Raw genomic sequence first — 25,608 nt, 5'->3', positions numbered from 1 at the left:
CGAATTGAGAAGTACAAATGTTGAAGAGAGAGAAATAGAGAGAGGCAGATAAGAGAATTGGGTCAAAGAATTTCCGCCTTCCCACCACAGTTATGGTTTCTGTGTGCGACCGAGGATAACATGCGATATTATGCTAAAATGCTTCTCCAGAAAATTATTTCTTATAGAAATTGAGCGTGATTTGAGATTTGATGAGGCAAAGACGTAGACGGAGGCATGGCGGCACGCCCCATTCAAAGAGAATCTACGGGAAAGATCGAGGATCAATTAAGTGACACCCTCGACAGCGACAATCATCGCCAATTCAACGCGGCTTATCCTTCATGGTAGCTCACGCATGCAATAATGGTTTATTCTTTATTATTTATCCTCCTGTCTTACGTAGATTCCGTGGAAAAAAGCTCAAGCGGACCCCCAACTGAGTAAATAAAATGGATTGTGCAAGGACAAGGACTAACAACTGTTGCTGTGGGCCGTCATGGGGCTTCTTTCTTCAGCTTTCTTCTCCACCAATCATACATAGGGATCGAAGAGAAATGGGATATAAGAGGACGGGAGAGGGAAGAGAGAGAACAACAGAGTTAAGAAAACCGAGTTTATCTTAGATCCTTGATCCGCTAATATTCTATGAGAAATGTGTGGTAATGATAGTATTTTCTTGAATAACCCAGTTCAAGTCGTCTAACTTAATCAAATCTTAGCGGTTTATTTAGATCGTCGTGCTATTGAGTATTGAGTATGCAACTCGAAGCGCGTTCCCCTATTCTCGTTAAGGGAATTAACGGCTAGGATTCAATGTATGAATAAAGACAATGTTTTCGTATCTAGGATTCAACCTAGATACGAAAACATTGTCATGATTTAATCTAGACCTAGCCGTTATGAGCTGTTATAACGCCTAGAATTAAAATGATGAACGTTTCCATTATAAAGGCTATTATACTTTAATATAAATACAAACATACTTGTAATCAAATAATTTGTAGAACATTTCGATCCTCTCTCTCTCTCTCTCCCTGTTCTTGGCAAACTCTGTTGATTCTTTTCACATACATTTTCTTATCTTTTGGGATGCATTGTTTGAGGTTCGATGGTCTTTCCTTCTTGCTCGGTAACTTATTCGTTGTTGTGATTCTCTCTCTAAAAAATCATTTTATCCTTGCAACTCTGGAAGGCTGACGTAGTGACCAATTTGGATGGAGAACAGCTCATTTGTGCTTTGCAACAGATAGAAAAGAAGAGTTGTGGCATCATTGAAGGTGCAAGAAATAGGAAAATTTACATCACTAGCAACATCTTGAGATGGTCGAGATCCACTTTGGTGGTATTAAGGAGAGAACAGTCGACTTCGCTTACAGACTGGGCGACCGTTGCTGTCGTCCAGTCTGTAAGCGAAGTCGACTGTTCTCTCCTTAATAGGCAGAGCTGCTTGTGTTCCAAATTGGCGCTGCCCATCCTGCTCTCCTTTCTTTCTCGTCCGAGCTGAAGGATGTTTGGGCCTACAAGAAAGCTATCATGGAACCTCAGCTTCATGGTTTAATCGCTGTCTTCAACGCTTATGTTCAGGAATAGAGAAGCAAGAGAGGCAGAATGTGTTTGTGTCTGTGTTAAAGAGAGTAAGAGATACAATGAGGATGAGAGTAAGAGAGAGGGAAAGAGTAAGAGAAAGAATTAAGGGACAGAGAGAGAGTGAGGTAAAGAGTAAGATTGAAAGTGAGGAGACAGAAAGACTGAGTTAGAGAGTGAAATTGAAAGTGAGGGAGAGAGAAAAGAGAGAATGAAGCGAGAAAGAGAGAGTGAGGGAGAGAGAGATAGGTAGAGAGTAAGAGTGAGAGGAAGTGTGAGCGAGAGAGTAAGAGGGAGAAAAACGAGAGGGAGAGTAAGAGAGATGTTAGGAGAGAGAGAGAGAGTGAGAATAAGGGAGATAGAGTGAGTGAGAGAAATAGAGTAAGCGAAGGATGGAAGAGAGAGAGGGAGCCAGAAAGAGAGAATGAGTGAGAGAGAGAATATGAAACAAAGAGTAAGATAGTATAGGTCATGTTGGATCAATCTCACCTTTTTTTGAAAAGGGGACAATTATACAAGCATCAGTTATTCTCAAATAGAAGAAATTGTTCCACCAATTCCAGAACTTGCTTCCACCAATTTAAAGTATACGATTAATTTCAAAAGTTTCATTGTAAAAATGCTTTGAAAAGTTGTATCAATGCACAATAAATGAGCACGGCACATGATTGATAAATATAAGTGCAGGTCTTCCCTTTTTCTAATCTTTCTCACTCAATTTTCTATCACAACGTGAAAAACAAGAAGGAAGCCTTGTTTTTGCAACAATTGGAATCAGAGGTATTAGATATCTTGAAGCATCCTGCGAGAGACGAAGCCTGAGCAAGGTCTCCCATGCCTCAACGACATGTGGAGTCAAATGATATGCATGAAAGGACACTCATGGTGGTTGAATTGACATTTCTATCTCCATTTCCAACTCTCACCAAGAAAAACTATTGTCTTTAAACAATGAGAAAGGAGTGACACCTGGAAACACACAGCCTGCAGGTATGCTTGTCAATGTTAGATATCATGGAAACCATTTTGAGACTTCCTAGGGTCAACTGGCGATGAAGAAGATGTCAAAAGAGAACTAGGAGGACTCGGAAGCAGTAACATAGGAGTCAAGCAGGTTATTGAGACCATAATAAAAAGACCAATACTAGAGTAATAAAAACTAAATTTGAGAAATGAGAAGATAGAGGTTGATTTTGTGATCAAAATCATAGATGTGGTTTCTAAGTTAAGAAGCCTTGGTGACAAGACAACTGAAAAGGAGGCCCTCTGTAAGCTTGTGTGGGTTATGCCATCAAAGTTTGATTCCCTTCTCTATTGAGTTGTATGGCTATAAACGAGAAATGACATTGGATAAAGCAATAGGGTGTGTCAGTCAGCAAACTGGGAGTCCCAATAAGTTGTTAAATAGACCAATAGGACTTATAATAAAGACTCGCAAATAATAATTCAATTTGTACGCCTATACTCGTTATGAGAATTAGTGAAGAGGATTCGACGTAAGTTTAATTCTACTTGGAATAAAAGATAGACAGCTAGGATCAAACATAGAAGGAAAACAATTTAACGCCTACGGTTAAATCTTAATATAGTCGTTAGACTCATATTTAAAGGATATAATTAAGTAGAGAAACTTTAAAATACAATGGATATATATTGTATCATAAATATGAACCAACTTAATGCTAGTTGTGAGGGATATACAAAATATACTTGTTATGAGAATTAGCTCGTAGGAGTGAAGATAATTTCAAATCTAGATAGGATTAAATATAGCAGCTAAGATATAACCTAGATAGGAAAATAATTTAACAACTAGGGTCAAATCTCAATGTAGTCATTACACTCATTTTTAACGGTTCATTTTTATTGTTATAAAAACACTCACAATACAATGTTTATATATTTTATTATAAAAATGAACCAATTTAATCTTAATTATGGGGGACATACAAACTATACTAACAGATATCTATTTGCCTCATTCTTTCTTCTCCCTTCTACTCTTATATCCCTTCTTGTTCCAAAGTTAGAGTGATTCTCTAATTGGTATCAGAGCTACGACAAGCATCAAGATATTCAACATGACAGAACCAAATTCATCTTTATAATGCCTTCTTCCAAACAAGCCAGAGAGATCTGCATAGCTACCATGGGACAAGTCCATGTGGTAATTCTGATCAAAACAGTGCAATGCTGACTTTTCTTAACGGGTATGATTTAATGAAGTTGATAGAATATATTCCTCCTCCGATCTCCATTTCAGATGACCAGGGAAATGCAACTGGGAACCATGAGTTCAAGAAATGGTGGAGAATAGACCAACAAGTACTTGGATTTCTCAATCAAACTATTTTGGAATCTTTTTCATTCCTCATCTCAGCAAGAGTAAATCAACATTTGAAGCTTAGGAGAAGCTAGACAACAAGTTCTTTGGATGGAATCAAATCCGCAAGATGGAGCTGCAACATTGGTATCATAATATGAAGAAAGGATCAATGAGCACAAATGAATGTTTAAAACACCTAAGGTCAGTTGTTGAATAGTTAGAATTGGTTGGAAAAAACAGTCAATGTGTCATCCATAGCATCCACTTTCTTGAGTTTTACTTATACACAATTCGCTATTATTATCAATGCCAACATTCGGCGTCTAATGTTTGATGAAACTGTGACCAATCTCAAAGCTCATGATGTCTTCCTTATGTTTGATGGAAATATATTTGCATCAGCAAGCAAACCACACATTCTATTTGTTATTCCATGTTCATTAGTAGAACATATTCATTGTAATTCCTATGTGATGCTTATAATGAAGTCCATGCATACATGATCGGACTTAGTAAATTATGATGAGATTGTCATATAGTGATCAATAGTCTCTAAGCATGTATTCTAAAAATTCATACTCAAAATCTACTTGAGAGGGACATCGAAGTATCCAAATAGAATAGCTCTATCTAGCTTCACTCATATGATGAGTATGGCCAATCTCGTAATCATTAGTGTGGAGATAAGGATAGGTAGTGGGTGCTCCTTAATGGAAATAGTTTACTGAATTAATCTATACACATCACTGAATGGTGTTTTATCAACCTACCAATCTAGTTGATTCACATCATGGTTGTGTAAGTGGTCCTTAGACTTGAGAGACCAAAGACATCTTGTGGAAGGAAAATTGTACTTTGATTATGACATACAAGTCTCTAATCATGAGATTTTAAACAGTGTTAGTGTGAGTGCATCGAGAAGTTTACAAAGATGATTGAGTAGTCAAGATGTGAGGGTCATTAACTAGACTCATATGTGGGCCTCGCGGGTCACACACAAATGGTCTTTTGGTCATCGGAAGATATACTTAGTTTTGGGAGTTTTATGAAAAAAATCCCACTTATTATAAATAAGGGAAGGCTTTGAATGAAATTCACCTAGGCCAGAATTTTTCATGGGCCTTCCCCTATTTCTCCCTCCCCCCCACACCTCCACTCAACTCCGGATGTAATCAAAACGGGATAATGACGATAACGGCGGGTGAACGGAGTTTGTCAAAGTGAAGGAGGAGATTCAACGTGCCATTTATCTTATGGATACGTCTAGAGGCTGCATACGTAAGCATTTTCACATGACCCATTCGAGAGTCGAAGAAATCATGGATGCATCCGTGTCGAGGTTATTCATTTCATGTTTTTGTTTATTCCGTTATGATTCCATTGTAAGTCTTCTACTACATGGAATCATCATATTCATCCAGATCATGGCCTCTAGAATCCAAAAAAAACATGGTTTTTCTAGTGCAACTGCTGAATTACTTTGGGTAAAATATATCCTACAAGAGTTACAACTTTCATTTGATTTAATACAAATTTTATGGTGTAATAACTTAGGAGCTACCGACCTTACCAAAAAAACATATTTTTCATGCTCCAATTAAACACATTGAAATAAAATATTATTTTGTTAGAGAATGTGTAGCATAGACCAATCTACAAGTCAAATTTATTCCAAGCCACAATTAGATAATAGATGTGCTAACCAAGCCTATAGCCAAAGCATGGTTCTAATGGTTGCATGCCATGCTCAATCTCGACTGAGCATGAAATTGAGGGGGGCATCGAAGATGCATCAATCAAGGATATTGAAGCAATGTGATCATCTATTGGTGGAGATATGAAGATGCACAACAAGCTTCATATTCTAGACGTTCAATATTCCTTGAACACATGAAAATTGCCATCAATAAATAGAGGGTGAAGATGTTCTTAAAACAAATTGAGTATTTCATGTTTTTTCTCCGTCTCTTCTTTTACCTCTCCTTTTTTTCATCTAGTATCATTCTTATACATCTTCTATCCTTTTCCACTTCATCTTTATCAACACAATGCAGTTACCTTCATTTTAACATAGTACATAAAAGGAAAAATTATCCTTCTAGAATATAAAAGTGACAAATACCCCTGAAACAAGAATATTCCCCACATAAATGAAAGATAATCATTTTACTTTCATTAAAATAAATCTCCATAAAATTGCATCATCATATAGTCTTAACAAATATTTCTTCACAAAGCAAGAAATATGTTATTCCATGTTCTTGGAAACATAACTAAAAATGCATATACGGAGAGTTCCTGCAGACTTATATTTCTGAGGATGGAGCATGACAATGGGGAAAATAGCATGCTATATATATTGAAAAGCAGTATGAAGGTTATATCAGCTAACTATGGCAGAAGAATCTTTTACCCATTGAATATGTCTCAGGCCATCATGGAAGAGAACAAGTGAATCAAAAGCCCCATAAAGGACACATATAAGTGAAAAGAAGACTTTATGTAGTCATCTCAAGATCACAATACAAGCTAATTCTTAGGTTAAGAGCAAATCTTATGAATAAAGCACAAGCTCAAACAAAGAGTGACATTTCAGGAGGCATTTAAGCCATGGAAAGCAAAACCATGATGTATATAAGCTCAAGCCTCAAAAACAGATGGCCATGAGAAAAGCAATACAAGCCTCAAATGCAAGAATACCAAGGCTTATACCAACACATGAGTATACACAGAAGTGCTTACACGAGGTATGAGAGTAGAAAAAGGAAATCTCCAAACACTTGAAGACAGTCCAAAGACAAGATCAATATCTATCAATTTGCATGAAGGGCCTATTCTATCCTTCCTCAATTCTACATGTGCTTTATACAAGAGCAGTGGAATTAGGAGTAGACTATGGTTAAGTGTGTGTCAAAAAATTTATTTAACTGCTTGCATATCAAAGTTTACAATTCCTTGATAGCCGCTGAAGCTATTCACTTCCCTTTTAATCACCTGGGTCAACTACAAGATCAGGAGGTGAAAAGTACTTCCATGAGTGAATTACATATTATCAATTCTTGCTCTACAATCATACTACTTCCATTATTTTTAAAATTTATCTAAGTGTATTATTTTGGTACCACATTTGGTCTTATCTGACAAATCATCCAAGGGCTATTTTGAGACCCCATTTTCATCACATTTCTTTTTTACAAATTCCCAATGTAATGCACAAAACAAGCAGTGATCAGTTCAACTGAAATCACACAGAATGGAAGCACAATGGTATCGTTATCAGAACTCTTAAAACCTGGAAATTTTACCAAGACCGATGTCACATGTTGGTCACTTATTTTCCTATTCATTACAACACCTGCTCATGTACCACTTTTTTATGGCCTTTTTTCCAGATTTGTGCATTCAGAAACATATTTTTTAAAACTGATATCAATGATTTTTTTCATTTTAGAATAAATATTGATGTGGGATTATTAGGATTGAGGATTTGACGACTAAAGGCAACCTAGTTGTGGATAATACAAGCCCCATATCACCACAACTAATTCAAACCTTTGAAACTTGATAAAATATTGATGGTGCAGTCCCTTTCCTTGGTCAAGGGAAGGAAAAATTTATTTTCATCCATTGTGGTGAAAAAAGCTCAAAATCCGCTTAATGAAGACACGAACATATTCCACTAACTATTCTACTAAATCTGACAACGATGAAAACAAACATGGAAATAGTGGAGGGTATTTTACAGATCACCAATGAGGTTGAGAGAAGCGTAGACCTAGGTACTAAAGTATTGTGGTTGGGTGGTGTAGCAAATCAAAGAGGTATTTGAAGACATGGGCTTCAATAGACCTGGATTTGAATTCAACTGCACAATCCGTTAGTAAGGGGTGAAGAGGAAAGTCTCCTCCCTGTGGGTTTGGGTAGCGCCCTAAAACCTAAATGGTAAATGTGATTGGAGATGTTTGAGAAATGTGGCATAGAGAAGGATGAGATGGCACCACCCAGGAAGCATTGGACAGCATAGTGCAGAATGTATGGCACAAAGCAGTGTGATGCATGTGGGAATGGCATGGTGAGGGGTTGACTGCATGACAAGAGGCTTCCCATCTCTTGCAATGCAGTGTTGGATGATGGCACAAAGTAGTGCAGACAACGTGGCAAGGTGTAGTTGGTGTGGCACGTGATGCCAGATATACGATAAGGAAGGCCCCCTCTCACTAACAGACATGTCAACTGAGGAAGTTAGGTCAATTCTTTAGATGAAAACTCGATTCTAAAAATCACCAAATGACACATTACATAAATGGCTTAATTATAAAACCTTGGAATAAATTCTGTGTGTTTTATATTTATTTTTTCAATTTATTTACATCCTATGACTTTCACTTATGTATTGATGGGTACAACTGTACAGATTTCATTCTGGATAAGAGAATTGGATTTGATGTTGAGTACATTTAACCAATCGGAATTTTTAGACACTTTTCAATAGAATGTATGTTCTCGTTCTGAGTTTATAACCATGGAAAGGCATAGTGTATGTTTTGTTGTGAGATGACCCCATTTGTGATTGTTTCTATTTTTTACCTGATTTTTTTGTATTGTTGTTGGAAAATCTAATACTAAGTTGGAAGAAATATTTTCTAGAATTTTGGCCTCATAGGGAGTTACCTTTTGATGTGGAGTGGGCCATGGTGATAGATATTTTGTTTTATAAAAATGGGTTCTCTTCAGAGTTACTTGTCATGACCTCCAATTAGGTACATCACCGTGATTCAAATTATTTGACAAAGAAGGGGAGACATTTACGGGAGAATGTGATTTAATGGATTGATTCCTTATTTCTGAGTTGACCCACCAAGTAATGCATAGCCTAATATCTGTGAAGTTGTTGACTTGTTCTTATCATGAAATGGTAGTGCAGTGTGAGGATATGAGATGACACTTTCGTTAGTTATGACATCTTCATAACTACATAATTTCCAATGTTGAGAGCAAAACACCTATAACCTTTGGGTGTCTAATTAATCCTTATGAAGAGGCACTTTTATATCTATATGTAACTTTATTTCCAGTATAATGGAAAATATTAGGTTAGGATAAGAAACATAATGTTTTCTTAAATGTATACTCAGGGGAAGACTCCAATAGTTTCTCAAAAGTGAGTAGATTTTCAAGACTGGTTTGACATGTGATAAATGAGATAATTTGTAGTCATGCATGCCTCAGAATTTCTTGGGGATGATGCATGATGCACTAATGGTGAGACAATTACTGTAATAGGTTTATATTTTCTCTCATTGTAAATTTTTCTCAGGAATAAGTTCATGATAATTGGTGATGAATTAAATATTTTTAAGTTATCATGAAGTGCTTGGAATTTAACACCCCAATTTGATTGCACTAAATCATTTCAGATATGAGCCTTATGTAAATTCACCAAAAATTTTACATACATTTCCCAATATGCTCAATTTAGTTTGAAGTCAATACAGTTTCATAGATGTTTTCACACCAATGTTTCCATGGTTTTCACTCCAATGGTTGTTATATCCTAGTATAGTTGGTGATGATTGAGGCGTATTTTGATTCATGATTTAACTCTAATATCAAAACAGGTAGGAACTATGAAGGATGATGGAACCCATAAGGCAATTTTATACTCAAAAGGGAGCAACAATGAAGTATCAGATAAGAGAGGTGAAAAAGATATAATTGATTCGATCAGGGTGCAGTCTCCTGGCTCTAGTTTTTTGGGACATCCAATTATTATCCATGTGAACCTCATAATGTCATTGATACAGATTTTGATCAATAAAGAATGAGAAATGATGAAATACAACATTTTTATTATTATTAATCCATCCTCTATGTATAGCTTTTCACCAATCTCAAACTTCTCCAATGACCCCCCATCATTTAGCACTATGGAAATAAGCAATCAAGGTTTTCTACTTCCACTAGCCTTCTATGGCCAATATGTAATGGCTAATTGTTACAAATCTTTTTGGGATTGAATATTACTTTCTTTAATGCATAATATCAAGACACATTTCATGTTGTGAGATGGGAATCTATAAGATAATATCAGTTTATTTAGTCTCATATCAAATAATGCTAAAATTAGAAAGTGCATATATGATGTGTGGTGCATAAAGCACCTCTTGAATCATATGGTATTCCTGAGAGGTGGCATGGGTTTGTCAACATGGAAGACTGTGGATGGGTTCATGGATCCCTACATGGAATTATAATAAGTCATCACTTGAGTGTATGCTTATCACCAAAGTGTCCCCTGATGATCTAAAAGAATCCATTATTATCACATGATATATTAGCATGATAATTTGACAAAAATGTATCATTTAATAATAGTTTCATTTACTAATAGTAAAAAATATATTTCATTAATTATCCTAAGGAACATTTCATTCACATGAATTATCAACTAAAATATGCTTCTTTAATTTCTATGAATGTCATGATATCATGTATCCAATGCCAAGATTCAGTTAGGCCTATTTGAAAGCCTGGTGAGATCCATACATGTTGAAATAGCCTTCATTGAATTCGCATCTAGAGGGAAAGTATCAAGTTTATTCAAAGACAAGGGAATACATCTGATCAATAATGTACAAATGCATAATATATATGGACTATTATTTAGAGATAAAGGAAGGTTTGGTCACCAAAATCAAGCTCAAATCCAGTAAATTTAGGAATAGGTTAGAGGTAAGGAAAGGTGTGTGGTGATGTTTAATATCCACATCACTTGTGCCAATTTCAGAACACACCAAGCCCCTTGTGTGATGTCTTGTGCAATTTTTGTGAAAATTTTCATTGCACATTGCACATATTCACACAACTGATTTGAAATTATGAAATTTAAATAAAATATTTTGTGTTAAAATTATAGAAAAATATTTAAATGTTAAAACAGTGAAATAACCATCATCAGATATCATCCGACATTTATGCTTAATCAATATTTGTTAGTTTAAAATGAAGTTTATAATTAATGACTTCCACCACTATGCAGATAATTATTATTAAGTTGAGAAACTTATTTTTTTAATTAATAATTTATGATCATAACTTTTAACGTATACATGCAACATTTTATAAAACATTCCTTAGTTTGAAATTTAGTTTAATAATTAGCAACTTCCACCACTATGTAGATAATGGTTATTATATTATTAAAATTATTAATGTTATGATTAATATTCTAGAATAATAAATTTTAATGTAGGTATGCAGCATTTTATAAAACACTAATAAGTTTGTAATCAACTCTATTACTATTGATGCCCACCACTACATAGATAATAAACATTATATAATGCCAACTTGATAATGTTATGGTTAATATTCTAGAAAACATAACTTTTAACATCTGCATGCATCATTTCATAAAACATTAATTAGATTGAAATTAAATACACAATACAAATGAATGTCAAATTTCAGCTGTATGAGAAAAAAAGATGAGTTATCTTGGCATGTCTTCCATCAACACAGAAAACAATGTCTAAATAGTTTCAGCTTGAAGCAAAAAAAGTTCAGCGTAATCAACCCAAGGATCCTTGTCGTTTTCTTCATCCTTCTACTTGGCATTGTTATTGACATTGTCCTCCACTCGCCACCAACACTTCAGTGTCATAAGTAGCTCAATGATCTCTTTTGTCAACCTGGTCGCTTGTAGTTGATGATGACATGACCGACATGGACTAATATCTTTGAGGATGCACTCATCATGGAGACGAACAAGAATTCCTTTGCAAATATTCCTAACCATGTATATGAGAGCTCACATGATATCTTCCATCAGTGCAATAGTTATGTTTCCTGGATAGGAGGTGAGCTAATGTACACATATGGCTCATGCCTGGGATCAATGGTGGGCATCTGCTCACTGTTAACAACTTGTCTTATGTTGTACTAAAATAATTTATAGTAGTCCATGCGAGACGAAAAAATATAGAAGACATTGTATGAATTATACTTGGATCACTGGTGACCCTAGGCGCATGTAATAAATTCTTCACATATGTTTTGGCGTTTTCCTCAAAGTCATGGTTAACTTATCATAGCCTGATGGAGGAATCAATGAGTGCAGCAATTGTGAAGGCCTGGTTGTGTGTGAGGATTGATGCATATTTGGTCATCTTGGTCTTCATTGCATGAAAAACAGTGTAGATCGATTTTTTGTCATGTCAATATGACATTGTTGCCTTGAAACATGGTCTTATCTCTAATACCATGCATGACACTATCCAGATGTCTCATTATTTCTCTTAAGATAACGATGACTTCATTCAATGTTGGCACCTTTGATCGACATCACGAGGGGTTCAAACCTATGAATCCAACACTAGATTATTCTACACATTCGGTAGCAAGATGTCAAGAATCTCCCTCTTCTCAACTCTAGTTACCAGTATGAAGTATGTGGAATTGCACCTTGTTGGGTAATATAAGGGAATGCTCTTCGAGTGGATGGAGAGCAGGGACTTAGCCGCGTGGAACACGATGCTGAGCGGGTACACGGCCAACGGGCTCGGGCTGGAGGCGTTGAACCTGTTCGAGAAAATGCGGCTTCGGCCAGACCGGGTCACCTTCCTGGCGTTGCTCTCCGGGTGCTGCCACTGCGGGATCTATCTCTGATCCAATGGGCTAAATTGATTGCATAATATTATATAACACTTGTTACTTGTATCGATTCATGTATTGCAATGACTATCTCCTTGAGCTGAAGTATGATGCCACCCAACAAAATGTGAACCAAAGCCATCACATGCTGTGTTCTTCTCTATCATTCACCGTAGGGCTATCATTATCATATTTAATGACTTTCTCTTATGGCCCCTCTATCACACATAGGGAGCTCAACCTAGCCAAGAATACAAGGTTGATGATGTGTGCCATATAGAGCATGTGTGATGCCGGACGTCGTCGATGATGTCCAACGGGTAATTTCCTTATGGAACATGTAACTTCGTGATGAAATGCAACCTAGGCGGAGTGTACGTGCAGGTCTGACTTGTGGGAATTCGCTAAGTTTCGAGCTCTGAGGCAGGCGACCAATGACGATAACGGTGACCTTCTGACCCTCGTCGAAGCAACGACGGTGACTACGGTGATGACATAAATAATTTCTGTTGGCGTTCGCACGTAACGAACGGGCTCGATCCGTACCTAAGAAACACTCAACTCGTAATTTTATCGATAATTCTCTCACCTAAACTATCCCGAGCGCGGTGGAGTATAGTCAAAAAATATACTAAAAGACGTAATATAACTGATGACCAAGGGGAACGACGTACCTCGTTCGTGGCAGATTTCGTCATCGATATCTTTGTCGGTGTCAATGACCGTGCAGGTAGGTGCGATGGGAGCGTGCTAGAGATAGGCCCGACGTAGCTCGATAGATGGCAGAGGCGCGTACTGGAGCGTGACGCTGGAGGATGAGGGCAAGGCAGAAGGAAGAGTGGTAGGAGGACTCCGAGCGTGGTCAGGGCATGAGGTGAGTGGCACATAGGATAGGTGTCGATTTGACAAAATGACACAATGTGTGTGCGCGACATTATTAAAGATTAGAGGCTCGGAGGGCATGGGTATCACGCTTGTTGGCAGTAGCAATTAGGTCAGCCGGCACAACAAAGACCCAGCAGATCAAACAACGGTCGCACTCGATGGTGAGGGCGAGACGGGACAACAAACCCCGGCAGCACGGCGGGCCGAATGACTGATCCACTAGTGCGATTTCCTGGGTGGACCCAGCTGGGGACAGACTTGGGCCAAATTGGTGGAGGGTGTGTCCCTGGAGGCGAGTCTGATGGTCCAAGCGGCCTTGCGCAGACTGAGCGGCACTCAGTTACACCGCTCAGTTACTATGACGCGGGTGTGCAAGCGCCGGCGAAGATCGCGGCCAAAACAACGGGGGCGTGAGTGGGTCAGCCGTGCGGGTGAGTGTCGCAAAGGTGTTTCTTTTGATCAAACTGAAAGGGTTCAACTGGACGCGCGAAAGGCACACGTACAACCAACAGAATGCATCGGTCTTGGCACGGGCCGGTGAACTTCACGGCGACGATCGGTCAACAACGTTGTGGCTCGTTGGGCACTTGTGAACGAGGCATATACTGTGGGGATCTCCTATCATGGACGGAGTGCAACTCCATGCACACCCTGCGCTCATGTTGACCGTAGCACGTGTGTCGCTCATGGTGAATGCAAACCGGAAATACTGTAACAGAGTCGCGCGCGGGGCTAGTGTGCAAACCTGGGAGTCGTCGAAAGTGTGGCGACCAAAGGCGACGGCAACTGGTGGTTCTTCCACTCCCTCGTCTTCTCTCCTATTCTCTCTTCTTCCTTCTCTTCTTCTTTTCCCTCTTCCTCTCCTTCTCCTCGGTGAGACCTAGTTTGGGTGTAACTTCCATAATACAAAATACCAGATCTGAAACGCGGTGGTGCTCATCATGGCCTTATATAGGGCCATGATGGGCCCTTTACAAAGAGTTCAACAAGGGACCCAACAAGGTAACGCCTTTTACAACAAAATAAACTTTGGAAATTAAAGGAGGCAATGATACGAACGAACACAAACACGATGATACAGACGAATACGATAATACAAACGATGAAAACAAAAACATGATAAATTAGTGAATGAAACGAGCACGAGCCAGCAAGAAATTCGAGTCAGTCGGTGGCACGTTCGTGCTTCTCCCCGGGGTGTTAAACCCGGATTTCTTCACTGTAGCCTTGGCGTGCCGGTCGGTTGGGACATGAGCCGGCAGGGCTCGATGAAGATGATGATGATGGCTTCGAAGGCGCGGTGGCGATCTCAGGATGGCGCTCTCCATGAATGTGTCTTGTTGCACTACATTGACAGTTCACCAAATTTAATTACTTTTCTAGAGGACCAATCATTTTTATGTTGTTTGATGCATTGTATTCCATCACCATGCATAACTATGTTAATTATGGCTTATCGATAAAAAGGCATCAAGAATAAAACCTATTAAACATAATAAAATCATGAATACCTTCGACTTCAACTCAAGCTCCTCTAAGATATGAAGGATGCTTGCACTTATGTTTCCCTAGTGTGGGGGGCTTTCAACTGGCGTACGCCAAGCACAGGCTCACACAATCTCACTAAGTATCTACCCAGGGCACAGTCACCCTAAGGATGCAGTCTTGTTCTTCAAGTATTAGTGACACTCATGAAATGTCAGCAACTTTTCTTTATGTGCTCTTCTTCATATCATTGTAAAGTGACTAAACTTTTTCTTTGGTGGCCCTCAATGATGGGACAAATATCTCTTCTTGTGCAATATAATGGACAAGTCTTATGAAATGCTTCTTCCTAACAATTGCCCAAGGAAAATCGGAAAGAACTTGAAGCGCCCTAGTTCTTTTGTCTTATCTACTTTATGGTTATTATAACACTACTTTTCACTATCTGTTGTGTCAACCATGTGAGCAACTGACCTCTCCTCTAGCACTCAACTTACCTTACCCTCCAAGGTAGCACACTTGACAATGAAACCTTTTAAGATATATCTAAGAGAGGAGTGCTGCTTCGGTATTTGCTACAGTCTACGGTGACACTACATAAGTTACATTTGGATTGATGTCATACCACAGATCTGTAGTACCTTAGTGCATCACTGGCATTAAGGTGAGTTTGTTTATGTTCGGTGGTTGTGCTACTATCATCTGATTCATCTTCTGCAGACATGTATAAGAAATCCAATCCGTATGAAAACATATTTTGTTCCATATGAATTTGCAGTTTTATGAAATGAATAGAGAAGCAAGATAAGTAATAAAATACAGGAATGAAAAAATTAAGAAAGACAACTTAATAGGGATGTGTTATTATGGAACTAAAAGACTGTAATGTTAGGTGGTCATTTGGTATCCTATTTGCACACTATGTATGCATCAAAGCCAGAATATTATTCCAAAAAACCACTAGTTAAAAAAGTCATTAATGCAAAGAAGCATAGATGAGAGAGTTAACATCATAATTATCCACTTGTTTATAGAAATAAATTAAACATGAATTTTAGCTTTCCAAACCCAAAAAGGGCATGAATTTATAAAAGTGATCACAATGCAATCAATGGGTTTCAACTTAACTTATCTTAATCACAATAAATTTTATTTAAATAAATGTGAGTCAAATATAATTAATGTCTTTAAATTAATGTTTTTCCCAGGTGAATCCAACATAGAAAACTTCTGGTTTACATACAACTAGGGGAACAAATTAATTCATTGTCATTTGGATCAGTTCGTGCCCAAATCTTGATCAAAGTGATAAGGACGAGAGGGAATAATTTTAAGCAATGGAGGATTCTACTCTGGGAAAGCTGATTAGATCCTTCATTTTTATTTTCATCTACTTCTCAATTATTTTAAGTTTTGCAGTATCAGTTATTTGCATCGTCAATCAAGGCCAGAACCCAATGTAAATGTGTGAAATATATCAGCCCGAGGGATGAGATTTAAAGTGATATTTTGAAACAAAGAGACATGATAGAATGTCAATTTACAAATATGGCACCTGAAATGAATTAATCATAGTTCAAGGGACAACTCATCACAGAAGATTTTGTGCAAAAAGAGTTCAATTATAGTGTGATCTTTTTTTAATTCAAATAATATAAATGCTTCATGCAAGATTGAATTTCAATTTGAAAAATTGATTCATAAGATATTGAATTACAATCAATATCTTATTTCTGATTTTTTTATTTATAAATTTTATGTAGACATGCTCATTCATAAGTTCAGAACCTTATTTAGATTCAGACTTCCAGGTTAAGCTTTCAGAAGAGGTGAATCCATATCTTAGATAACAAACAAAAATTAATTGTTACTCAAATCTTGGAAAGAACTGATAACTGCGGTGAAATTTTAAAATATATGGAGATAGATTCGTTTGAAGTTAAATAACTGGTTAATTTAAAATAATGATGATTGCTTCAAAATTAAACGGATATGTCTTTTCAGCATCTCGTTCAGTTATTACCAGCAGAAGTCCTCCCCCTAACTTATTTTGAAATTTTACATGTTACATAAATCATATAATTTTTTATGAAGGGATAGATTCTCAAGTTGGATTTCCAAGAATGAATAAATAAGTCATCGATCATATATTTTCAGCATAGTTTCAATCAAAAACCTCATACCAATTCAGGAACACTGCTAATGAATAATTTCCAAGAAAAGTGATATTTTATGCATTCCAATAACTTATCTCATTCACATAGATGAAACAAGAACTAGAACAATGAAGAGTATAACTTAAGCATCCCAGTTAGTTTCCAATTTTGATTTGAAATTCCATAACACAAAGGGATTTGTAAGGATAAACTTCAAATTCACCCTGTGAATTAAATCTCACTATGATCAAAATTGAATTCTAATCAAAGTCACATTTCGATCAGATCAGATATTTGAACATATTCTTATTTTTTATGAATTTAATACTGGAAAAAATCCAAACAGATACACATGATGGGATACTGGAAATTCTCCAGAATTTGATCAGATTATGATTATGAACTTGCTCAATTCTGAAGAAGGGCAACAAAGGAGAAAGAGGATGGAGATTAATAGGGTGAGGAATATCATGAATGGTAGCTTGGCAAATGGCAAGGGAGGTGATGATGTGAGGAAGACAAAGAGGGGGGCAAAAGTTGCACGTGAATCTTACCTGCAAAACTTACATTGATTCACACCAATAGCACTTGGATTTGGTCAGATGGATGCTTCAATCATATGCTTCTGGGGTATCAGAAGTCCTGCAAGAATGCCACAAGTCCTGTCTGAAGTGAAAGAAGCCCCGCCAGGACACGACTGGCCATGTTTTATATTTACTCGTCATAAATTTGCACCGATTCACACATTCACACCACACAATGCTCTGTGCAATGTGCAGTGAGGCTATCGTGCGGGTTGTACATTATGCAAAATTTGATCCAGACCACACACCGGACAGGTCACATGAAAAGCACTACCCTAGCTAGATGATGAGGTGCATAACTTTCACCAAGTTAGTGGGCGTAGTACGGACAGGTAATCATCACCATCCTCAATCATGAAGTTCAGCTAGACCAGTTCACACCATGTATCCCTATGTGACATGATTTTGAAATTACTTAGACTATCGGCTAGGATCATGGCAATATCCAGTTATATGGCAAATGACTATAGCATAAAAACCCAAATGAGGAAAAAATCACCAATATTTAGAAATACTTGTAAGAAACTTCACCAATATTTAGGAATCGAGTGCCGTCCCGTCCCGTCCGTCATCCTTCATCCATATATGAAGATCTTCTTCTCTGCTCGAGGAGAGCTTGAGGTTGTTGCCGAGGTCCTACAATGGCAGGTCTCTCGCTGCGATGTGGCGATTGCGGGGCTCACCTGAAGAGCGTAGAAGAAGCACAAGAGCACGCCGAGCTCACTTCCCACTCCAATTTCTCGGAGTCGACCGAGGCCGTTCTCCATCTCGTCTGCACTACTTGTGGCAAACCATGCCGGACCAAGACGGTGAGCTGAATCTTTAATCTCTTTCTGTTTGTACTTGCGTAAAAATTACTTCTTTGGGCCGAATTTGACCAGATCTGCTGGGATTTTACTATTGTGCGAATGTCGACATGGTGATGAAATTGGGGGTGTTTTCTTAAAGGAGAGCGATCTGCACACAAAAAGGACTGGGCACTCGGATTTCGTTGACAGAACGATGGAGGAAGCGAAGTCGGTTGACTTGGAAGCGCCGGTTAAGGTCGGTGACCACCGGTCGGAGAGCGCTGCCTCTGAAAGTGGCAATCATCAAGGCAAATCTTACTGCTTTTCTTGGAAATGAAGATATATAATATAGTTTTGTGAACCAAGGCAAATGTTTCGTCTTTATGCGCACATTATTTAATTATCTAAATACAATGCATCAGAACGGGTGAATGAACTCTTTTGTTCTGGCTTGATTCATAGCTTGACTCGCGATTTGTAATTCTTCTCAGAGATGGTTGTTCCGGAAGTTGATAAAAATCTTCTTGGAGATCTCGAGGCCATGGGATTTCCTTCTGCTCGTGCAACACGGGCTCTTTATTTCTCCGGTGAGTTAGCTGCCCGAAAAATCGATGTGATTTGCTCATTCCATGTTTATAATGAAGTTAACATAGAATTCTTTTAACTAAAAAAAGTGGGTCTTTGGAATATTCATTGACGCGAGATCTTTTAAAGATTTTTTTGGCAGTTCCTTCAGAAGACGCTGCGTAGATATTAAAACATATTATTCTATGCCTTTCTTTTTCTGGCTGGTGGGACTAGATCTTCGCATTTCATTTTGTTTGGATCTATTTCTTCTCCCGATTTGAGTAGGACTCTGTTTGCCTATTTCTTGTTCGAGTTTGCAAGGTCATGATTGTTTCGTAGAAAAATAATATTTTGGGAATATTTTTTGGCTCGTACATATTTTACTAAGTTATTCCATTTAAGGATGTTTTATGTGCCTTAACCGGGTTTGGACAGATGGATCTTCATACTAACGTTGTGTCCGTTCTTAAATTAGGTCACTAATCTGGTGTTCGTATTGGACACTTTTCTCGCTAATGTCTCTTACATGCATGCCCACGATTTCAGGTAATGGCAGTCTTGAAGCTGCAGTTAATTGGATTGCTGATCACGAAGATGACAAAGATATTGACGAAATCCCTTTGGTATTTCTCTCGCATATATATATATTTTTTTTTTCCGAAGAACTCTCTCATATTTTTATTCATTTTATCCATGGAGCAATTGAGCTCTGCTTGACACTATTGCTATTTTTTTTATTTTAGGACAGTCAGCTGACTATTTCGATTTGGAATAAAAAAAATGTGTGTTGAAATCATGGAAAGTATCATCGGATCTTTGTCTTGATATTTTGATGTTTCGCATCTGGGCTCTTGAGTTATAATTTTGTGAAATGTTTAAAACAATGGCACCGTTTTCTAGGATTCCGCCTTGCATCCATCATCATTGGAGTTCCCTTCTAAAAGACATCACATTCTATTTGGAGGCACTGAAGAATAGCTCTATTTCTTGATCATCTCATTTAAAGGAATTTTTCTTTGTTATTTTCTCTAATGTATTGCCTTTTCTGTTCTCGAAAGAAATTCGGCCACATGAATTAATAGTATTTACATTTAATTGAGAAACCATCTTCTAAATCACAGATAATGGGCTCATTCAGGTCTTTCGTTTATCATTCGCGCTTGACACTGGAAGATTTGTCGCAATTGGTTTTTTTATGTATTTAGTGTGGCAACCTTACTATTTTATGCATTTCTTTATTTCTCATCGCTTTATTTCTAATTTCCTAGTTATATCCGTTGAATTTTGGCTCCGCAATTCAATGTGTTATTGTTTTGGATATATATTTTTCCTATGAAATGACTGCAGTATCTCTAGTTCTCTCTTCGTCTAATGAACAATAAGTCATAACATTATCAGTCTTCATTGATTCGACTTTCGTAAGGAATACCAACGCAACAATTTAAACTCATAGCTATCTTATCTTTTTCCCCAATTAATGCCCGCGAAACATAGCCAACTTAGCTTGGTTTTTTTCCTTTACCTTTGCACTATTTCTCATAATTTTGCGATTTCAATAAAACCTCGAGTAGAAAGAGCATCTGCTTCAGGATATTTTCTTATCGTACGTCAATTCTCAAGATCATTTTTGATTCAAAGAGTCGGCTAGATCATTCTGGCATTGACATCTTATCCTATTTTGGGTACTCTTACTATTTTTAAAGACCAAGGTTCTCTTTAAATTATTACGTTTGCTAAGCATGTAGAAAAGACTAAACATTTTACTCCTTCCCTATGAAAACATTCCTATCGTTCATTCTGCAGAAATGTGGCATTTTGATCGCAGGTACACATATATTGAAGAACAGTTTAATTATTCCATTATCGGGGATTTTTGTTATTTAGGTACCTGCAAAAACTAATGCTGAGGCTGCAAAAACATCCTTGACACCCGAGGAAGCTAAGGTTAAGGCACAAGAGCTAAGGTTTGTACTTTTTATTCATCTCTTGATTGGCATGTGTAGGACGAGTTGTAATTTACGATTTAATTGAGCTTATGCAATTAGTGCTCTCTGTTTCAGGAAGAATAATTATCAAATATTCGTATCTTATCCAAGGAATTTTTTTTATGATAAAATTGGTTAAACCTAATACCTGCCAAGCGGAGGAATTTTTAATGTTTCAATATTGTTGCTTGCTATGCGCTGTGAATCTTGCATAGAGTTTTCTGTGAAGCTGAACTTGAATTCATAATTTGTGAAGAAATTGACATTCTAGAATGATTGATATAGGATATATTTTATTTTTATTTGAAGTTATGCATCGGAAATTCTCATGTGGCATTCTCTTCCTCCAATTTGTCGTTTCATCTGTGCCCATTCTCCTAAGGCAGCCGCTTCAAACAAGAACAGACGCCAATTATTTTTAGATACTTTTTAATGTTAAGGTTTTATTGCCTACTAATTGATCAATTAACTGTTCTTCATATAAATCGTTTTACTATGTCCTTGATTCGAAAAGTTAATTGATTAGTTTACTTGGGAGTAAAATTGTGGGCATGTATATTAATTCTATACCTACGTTCAGAGAACGTGCCCGCAAGAAGAAGGAAGAGGAGGAAAAAAGGATGGAAAGAGAACGGGAAAAGGTACCAGAACCCAATCCATGAATCTCCAGTGTAGTACACTCTTTTTGTGTCCGCTTTGATAATTATGGATGGAACATTTGAAGAACTGGATTTTCCATTAATGATTTGATTGAAAATGGCTTCTATCTAATAATACCTGCTAATTAATTCATTTGTAACGTTTTATTAACAAGTAATTTATGGTAGGTAACTGTTCTTCCTCTAAAACTTATTGACGTCTTTTAATCCATTTCGTGCAGTGAAAATTTTTTATCATCTGGAAGTTCAATATGACGCACGTGAAGTTTTGATTTCCGAAACTATTGCTTGTAGTTGAGTGGTTCTTATCATACTGTAGGAAAGAATCCGCATTGGGAGAGATCTTCTGGAAGCAAAACGAATTGAGGAAGAAAATGAAAGGAAAAGGTTGGGCCACTTGCGTTTGTTTTTTTTTTAATTGGTTGGGGTTTCAACTTTGACTTATCATCCACGCAAATCAGAATCATCCTTCCTTTTTGCATGTAGAATGTTGGCCTTGCGGCAAGCGGAGAAGGAAGAAGAGAAGAGAGCGAGAGAGAAAATTCGTCAGAAGCTGGAGGAAGATAAGGTCCTAAACCCGATTCCTGTTAGGTCTACCCACATTTCTAACAGCAACACTTTCACCATCACTACAATGCTTAGCCATCAAATTTTTTGTTAGAATTCTTAGTAAGGTTTGCTGTCCTCAATGACGATGACTTGAGGAAGATGACGAGTCTTCATCATTCCCATCGTTCTTATGCTCCAGGATGACAATGGCGACTTCGTCTGTGTCATTGTCAATCATCCGCAGCTACAATGTAGATGATGATTTTGTCATGGCCATCGTCATCTTAGGATGGAAAGATGATGACATGCCATCTGCCACTGCTGCCACAAGCTTCGTGCCATTCCTGCCTCTGGCGATCTTCTCGGCTGTCTCTGCCGATGACATGGCTACTGTTTCCAGCCTTCTTGCTGGCACTGATGCCATAACAGCCTTTTCATCGTCCCAGTTGTCGCAAGTTTATTTTCCTTATCAAGGAGGAGGAGTTCTCACCGCCCTCTTCATCCATTGGCATCAACTAGTGATAACGATGATGAAGTCATCATCGTTGTTGCAATGGCAAAATCATCATCCTTGTGATGATAACAATCTCTTCCTGGAATTACTGAAGAAATGTTTGAATAAAACTGGTATGTTTTCACAGTGGATGTACTCACTTTTTTATGACAAGTGAGAGATCAGGCCCAGGACTGAACAATCTCATCAGCGTTCCTGACTTGATCAGTGTCCTTATATCATCGCCCTCTGATGATACTGATCAATGTTATTGGACAGGCTGAGAGAAGACGCAAACTTGGACTTCCACCCGAAGAACCTGGCACGGCAAGGCCTTCTGCCCCACCTATGAGGGAAAGGACGGTAATACCCTCACATCACATCTAAAACTTTCTTTTTATTTCTTGTAAGACCTCCACTTTCTACCCCGGTTTCCAACCTTTAACCAGAGCGCTCTGCCCATCAAGCCGGCTACAAAGATGGAACACATGAGAGACTGCCTGAGATCTCTCAAGCTAGCTCACAAGGTATAGCTGGCGCACTTTTCTGGGAGGCTTGGCAAAAAGTTTTACTTAAAGTGAAATATTCTTCGCCACGGGATTTATAATTAAGTGTTATTTTCTAATTCATCAATTTGTGTTTGATCTACATTGTTGTATGGTCTTTCTTTCGATAACCAATCAAAATTTATCATTATAACTAAAGTTGGGAGGAAAATATTTCAATATTTCACTGTTCCCTGCTGTCACATATTATCAAATGAAAGATTATTATTACTTTATCCTAGTTGACTTGGCATTTTATCAATTGTAATGCTTTCTCGGTTTAATTCGCAGGAGGAGGATGCGAAAGTGAAGAGAGCATTCCAAACGCTGCTCACCTATGTGGGTAACGTTGCCAAGAATCCGAATGAAGAGAAGTTTAGAAAAATCCGAACTACAAATGCAACGTTCCAGGTACATCCATGCAAGGCTTACGATGTCCTTTGTTATAGGCTAAAAATTATTTATAATGGTCATTTGATTTATTTGCAGGACAGGGTCGGTTCCATGACTGGTGGGATACAGTTTCTTGAAATATGTGGATTTGAGAAGATTGAAGAAGGCGAGTTCCTGTATTTGCCCAAAGAAAAGGTGGACACAGCGGTTATAAACTCAGCAGGTGCAGAGCTGACTTCTGCCATCAACAATCCCTTTTTCGGAATTCTTTGAAAGGAGCCTGCAGAGGTATTGATGCTGACGAACTTCGGTGAAGAAAGAAAGAAGAGAAAATGGTCTGATGGAAAAAAGACAAGTGTCTGATGACGGTTGAGAAATAATTTGATAGAGTTGGTGGATTTTGCACTCTGGAGAGGTACCCCAGAAAATTTGCCATCTTCTTTTAGACATACTATTCATGTTCCTTCAACGATAGGCTCACAATTATCCAAAAGCAGCAGGAGAGAAATAAGCTGAGTCGAAGAACGAGCTGCAGTTGGAAATGGGTTACTGAGCTTCTTCTAGTTTTTATTAGTTCACTTGATTCAGTTCATTTAGATGGTATTATTACACGATATAATACAGTTATAATGGTTAGGTTAGTAGTCCATGTTATGCTACTGAAGTCCCATATGTTGATCAGTTAAGATATTCCCGTCATGTATTGTAACTAGTTCCCTTAAATTTGAAAAGACTTTATGATACATGAAATCTTGAGATATGTTACTAAGTTAATTCATTCTAGTCTATCATGTGAGCGTTTAAGGTGACGAATTTTCTCCACGGAGCCTTCCCAAGTAAAAGACAACTAATTGATATGTTATACCATTGAATGGTCAACTTTAACTTTAAAGGTGAGTTTAAGGTCATGTGATGAATGACATATATGCTTAATTTTTCATAGTGTTATTTATAGATAATATGCAAATTCTTTCATTAATCGTCGAGCTTATGAGTAACATAGTTGGTGTACATTGTTAGGTTTGCTTGGACACATGATTAGTTGCTTACCTTTTTTGCGCTGTTTGTTAGATTCATCAGATCAGAGAAATTGTTTGTCTGATTTTTAGTTTCTCTTTAGTAATTGTGTGCAGTAATTGGGTTAGTTGTGCGGTTCATTTAAGCAGTCTCAAGAATATGAGTCAGCCTTGGGGTAATATATGTCATCTCCCTGTTACATGGCCGCACAAATGTGGATACCTACATGAGCAATGACAAATTTATTGTAAAAGTAGGAATAATACTTCCGGTTCAGAGAAGAATTTTTAAAAAATATGCAATATATAATATAGACTTCTATACTAACATTTCAGTTGTACTAAATTTCCTTCAAACAAATAAGCATCAATTAAAGAAATAAAAAAATGCCTTTTATGTAAAATTTAAAGTTCATTTTTATGAGAAGAAATGTTGTCGCTCATCAAAAAATGATAATCGATCTCAAATGAGCAGATTACAGTGTCCTAGATATGATACAATCTCTTCAATCTTTTGGGCCATAATGACAGATGTGATTTTACTATTACATAGGATATTTAGACTTCTTAATTGTATACTTTATTTTTTAGGCATAACTGACTTTATGATCTGGTCTATTCCATGTTTTACTTTATAAGACTAGCTGATTTGTCATAATCCTCATAAAGTTACACAAACAAACCCAATAACTCATTGCTTTACGTTCCAAAACGGTCTTTTATTACACACTTTCATGGTCAAAATTGTTATAATGGAGCCCACGAGTTCAACCAAGTGAAACGTTTCTGCAAGTTTGGCCAATTCATTTAGGTATTTAAGATAGAAAGTCTTAGTTTAATAGCCGCCTAAAAGCTAAATTAAACATCATAGGCCATTTTTTTAAGCCGACGCTCTACATTAGTTATCCTAAAGTTTTTACTCCGATATAAAATAAGTTTTGATATGAGACTTGTAATAT

General features: G+C 37.4%; 1 protein-coding gene and 1 long non-coding RNA gene across 3 annotated transcripts; one reads left to right on the top strand and one right to left on the bottom strand.

The window, feature by feature from the left end:
* Positions 1-17,428: 17,428 nt before the first annotated feature.
* Positions 17,429-18,326, bottom strand: LOC144705497 (uncharacterized). The gene is made up of 2 exons (XR_013582049.1): positions 18,186-18,326; positions 17,429-17,712 (listed from the first exon to the last, which is right to left on the bottom strand). It is a non-coding gene; the product is annotated as an uncharacterized LOC144705497 (long non-coding RNA).
* LOC144705496 (ubiquitin-associated (UBA)/TS-N domain-containing protein) lies at positions 18,261-24,041 on the top strand. Of its 2 annotated transcripts, none has more exons than XM_078578202.1 (12): positions 18,261-18,463; positions 18,603-18,750; positions 18,934-19,029; positions 19,556-19,632; positions 20,894-20,973; positions 21,575-21,635; positions 21,973-22,040; positions 22,140-22,221; positions 22,975-23,058; positions 23,145-23,222; positions 23,532-23,651; positions 23,730-24,041. In XM_078578202.1, exons 1-12 carry the CDS (start codon positions 18,296-18,298, stop codon positions 23,904-23,906), a joined length of 1,239 nt encoding a protein of 412 aa, XP_078434328.1. In that variant the 5' UTR covers positions 18,261-18,295; the 3' UTR covers positions 23,907-24,041. The 2 variants fall into 2 exon arrangements, with proteins under 2 accessions (XP_078434328.1, XP_078434329.1); XM_078578203.1 differs by having other exon boundaries at positions 18,333-18,463; positions 18,536-18,750.
* The last annotated feature ends 1,567 nt before the right edge of the window (positions 24,042-25,608 follow it).

Source organism: Wolffia australiana, chromosome 7 (genome assembly GCF_029677425.1).
Source record: "Wolffia australiana isolate 7733 chromosome 7, ASM2967742v1".
Taxonomy (NCBI): domain Eukaryota; kingdom Viridiplantae; phylum Streptophyta; class Magnoliopsida; order Alismatales; family Araceae; genus Wolffia; species Wolffia australiana.
The sequence above is the reverse complement of the archived record's forward strand: the minus strand, read 5'-3'. Positions and strand labels throughout refer to the sequence as shown.

Bases quoted from the DNA above. Each gene is read 5' to 3' on its own strand.
- LOC144705496 (XM_078578202.1), top strand. From the start codon at position 18,296: ATGGCAGGTCTCTCGCTGCGATGTGGCGATTGCGGGGCTCACCTGAAG. The intron at 20,974-21,574 runs GTTTGTACTTTT...ACCTACGTTCAG, and splicing joins GTTAAGGCACAAGAGCTAAG to AGAACGTGCCCGCAAGAAGA. The intron at 22,041-22,139 runs GTTGGGCCACTT...TTTTGCATGTAG, and splicing joins GAAGAAAATGAAAGGAAAAG to AATGTTGGCCTTGCGGCAAG.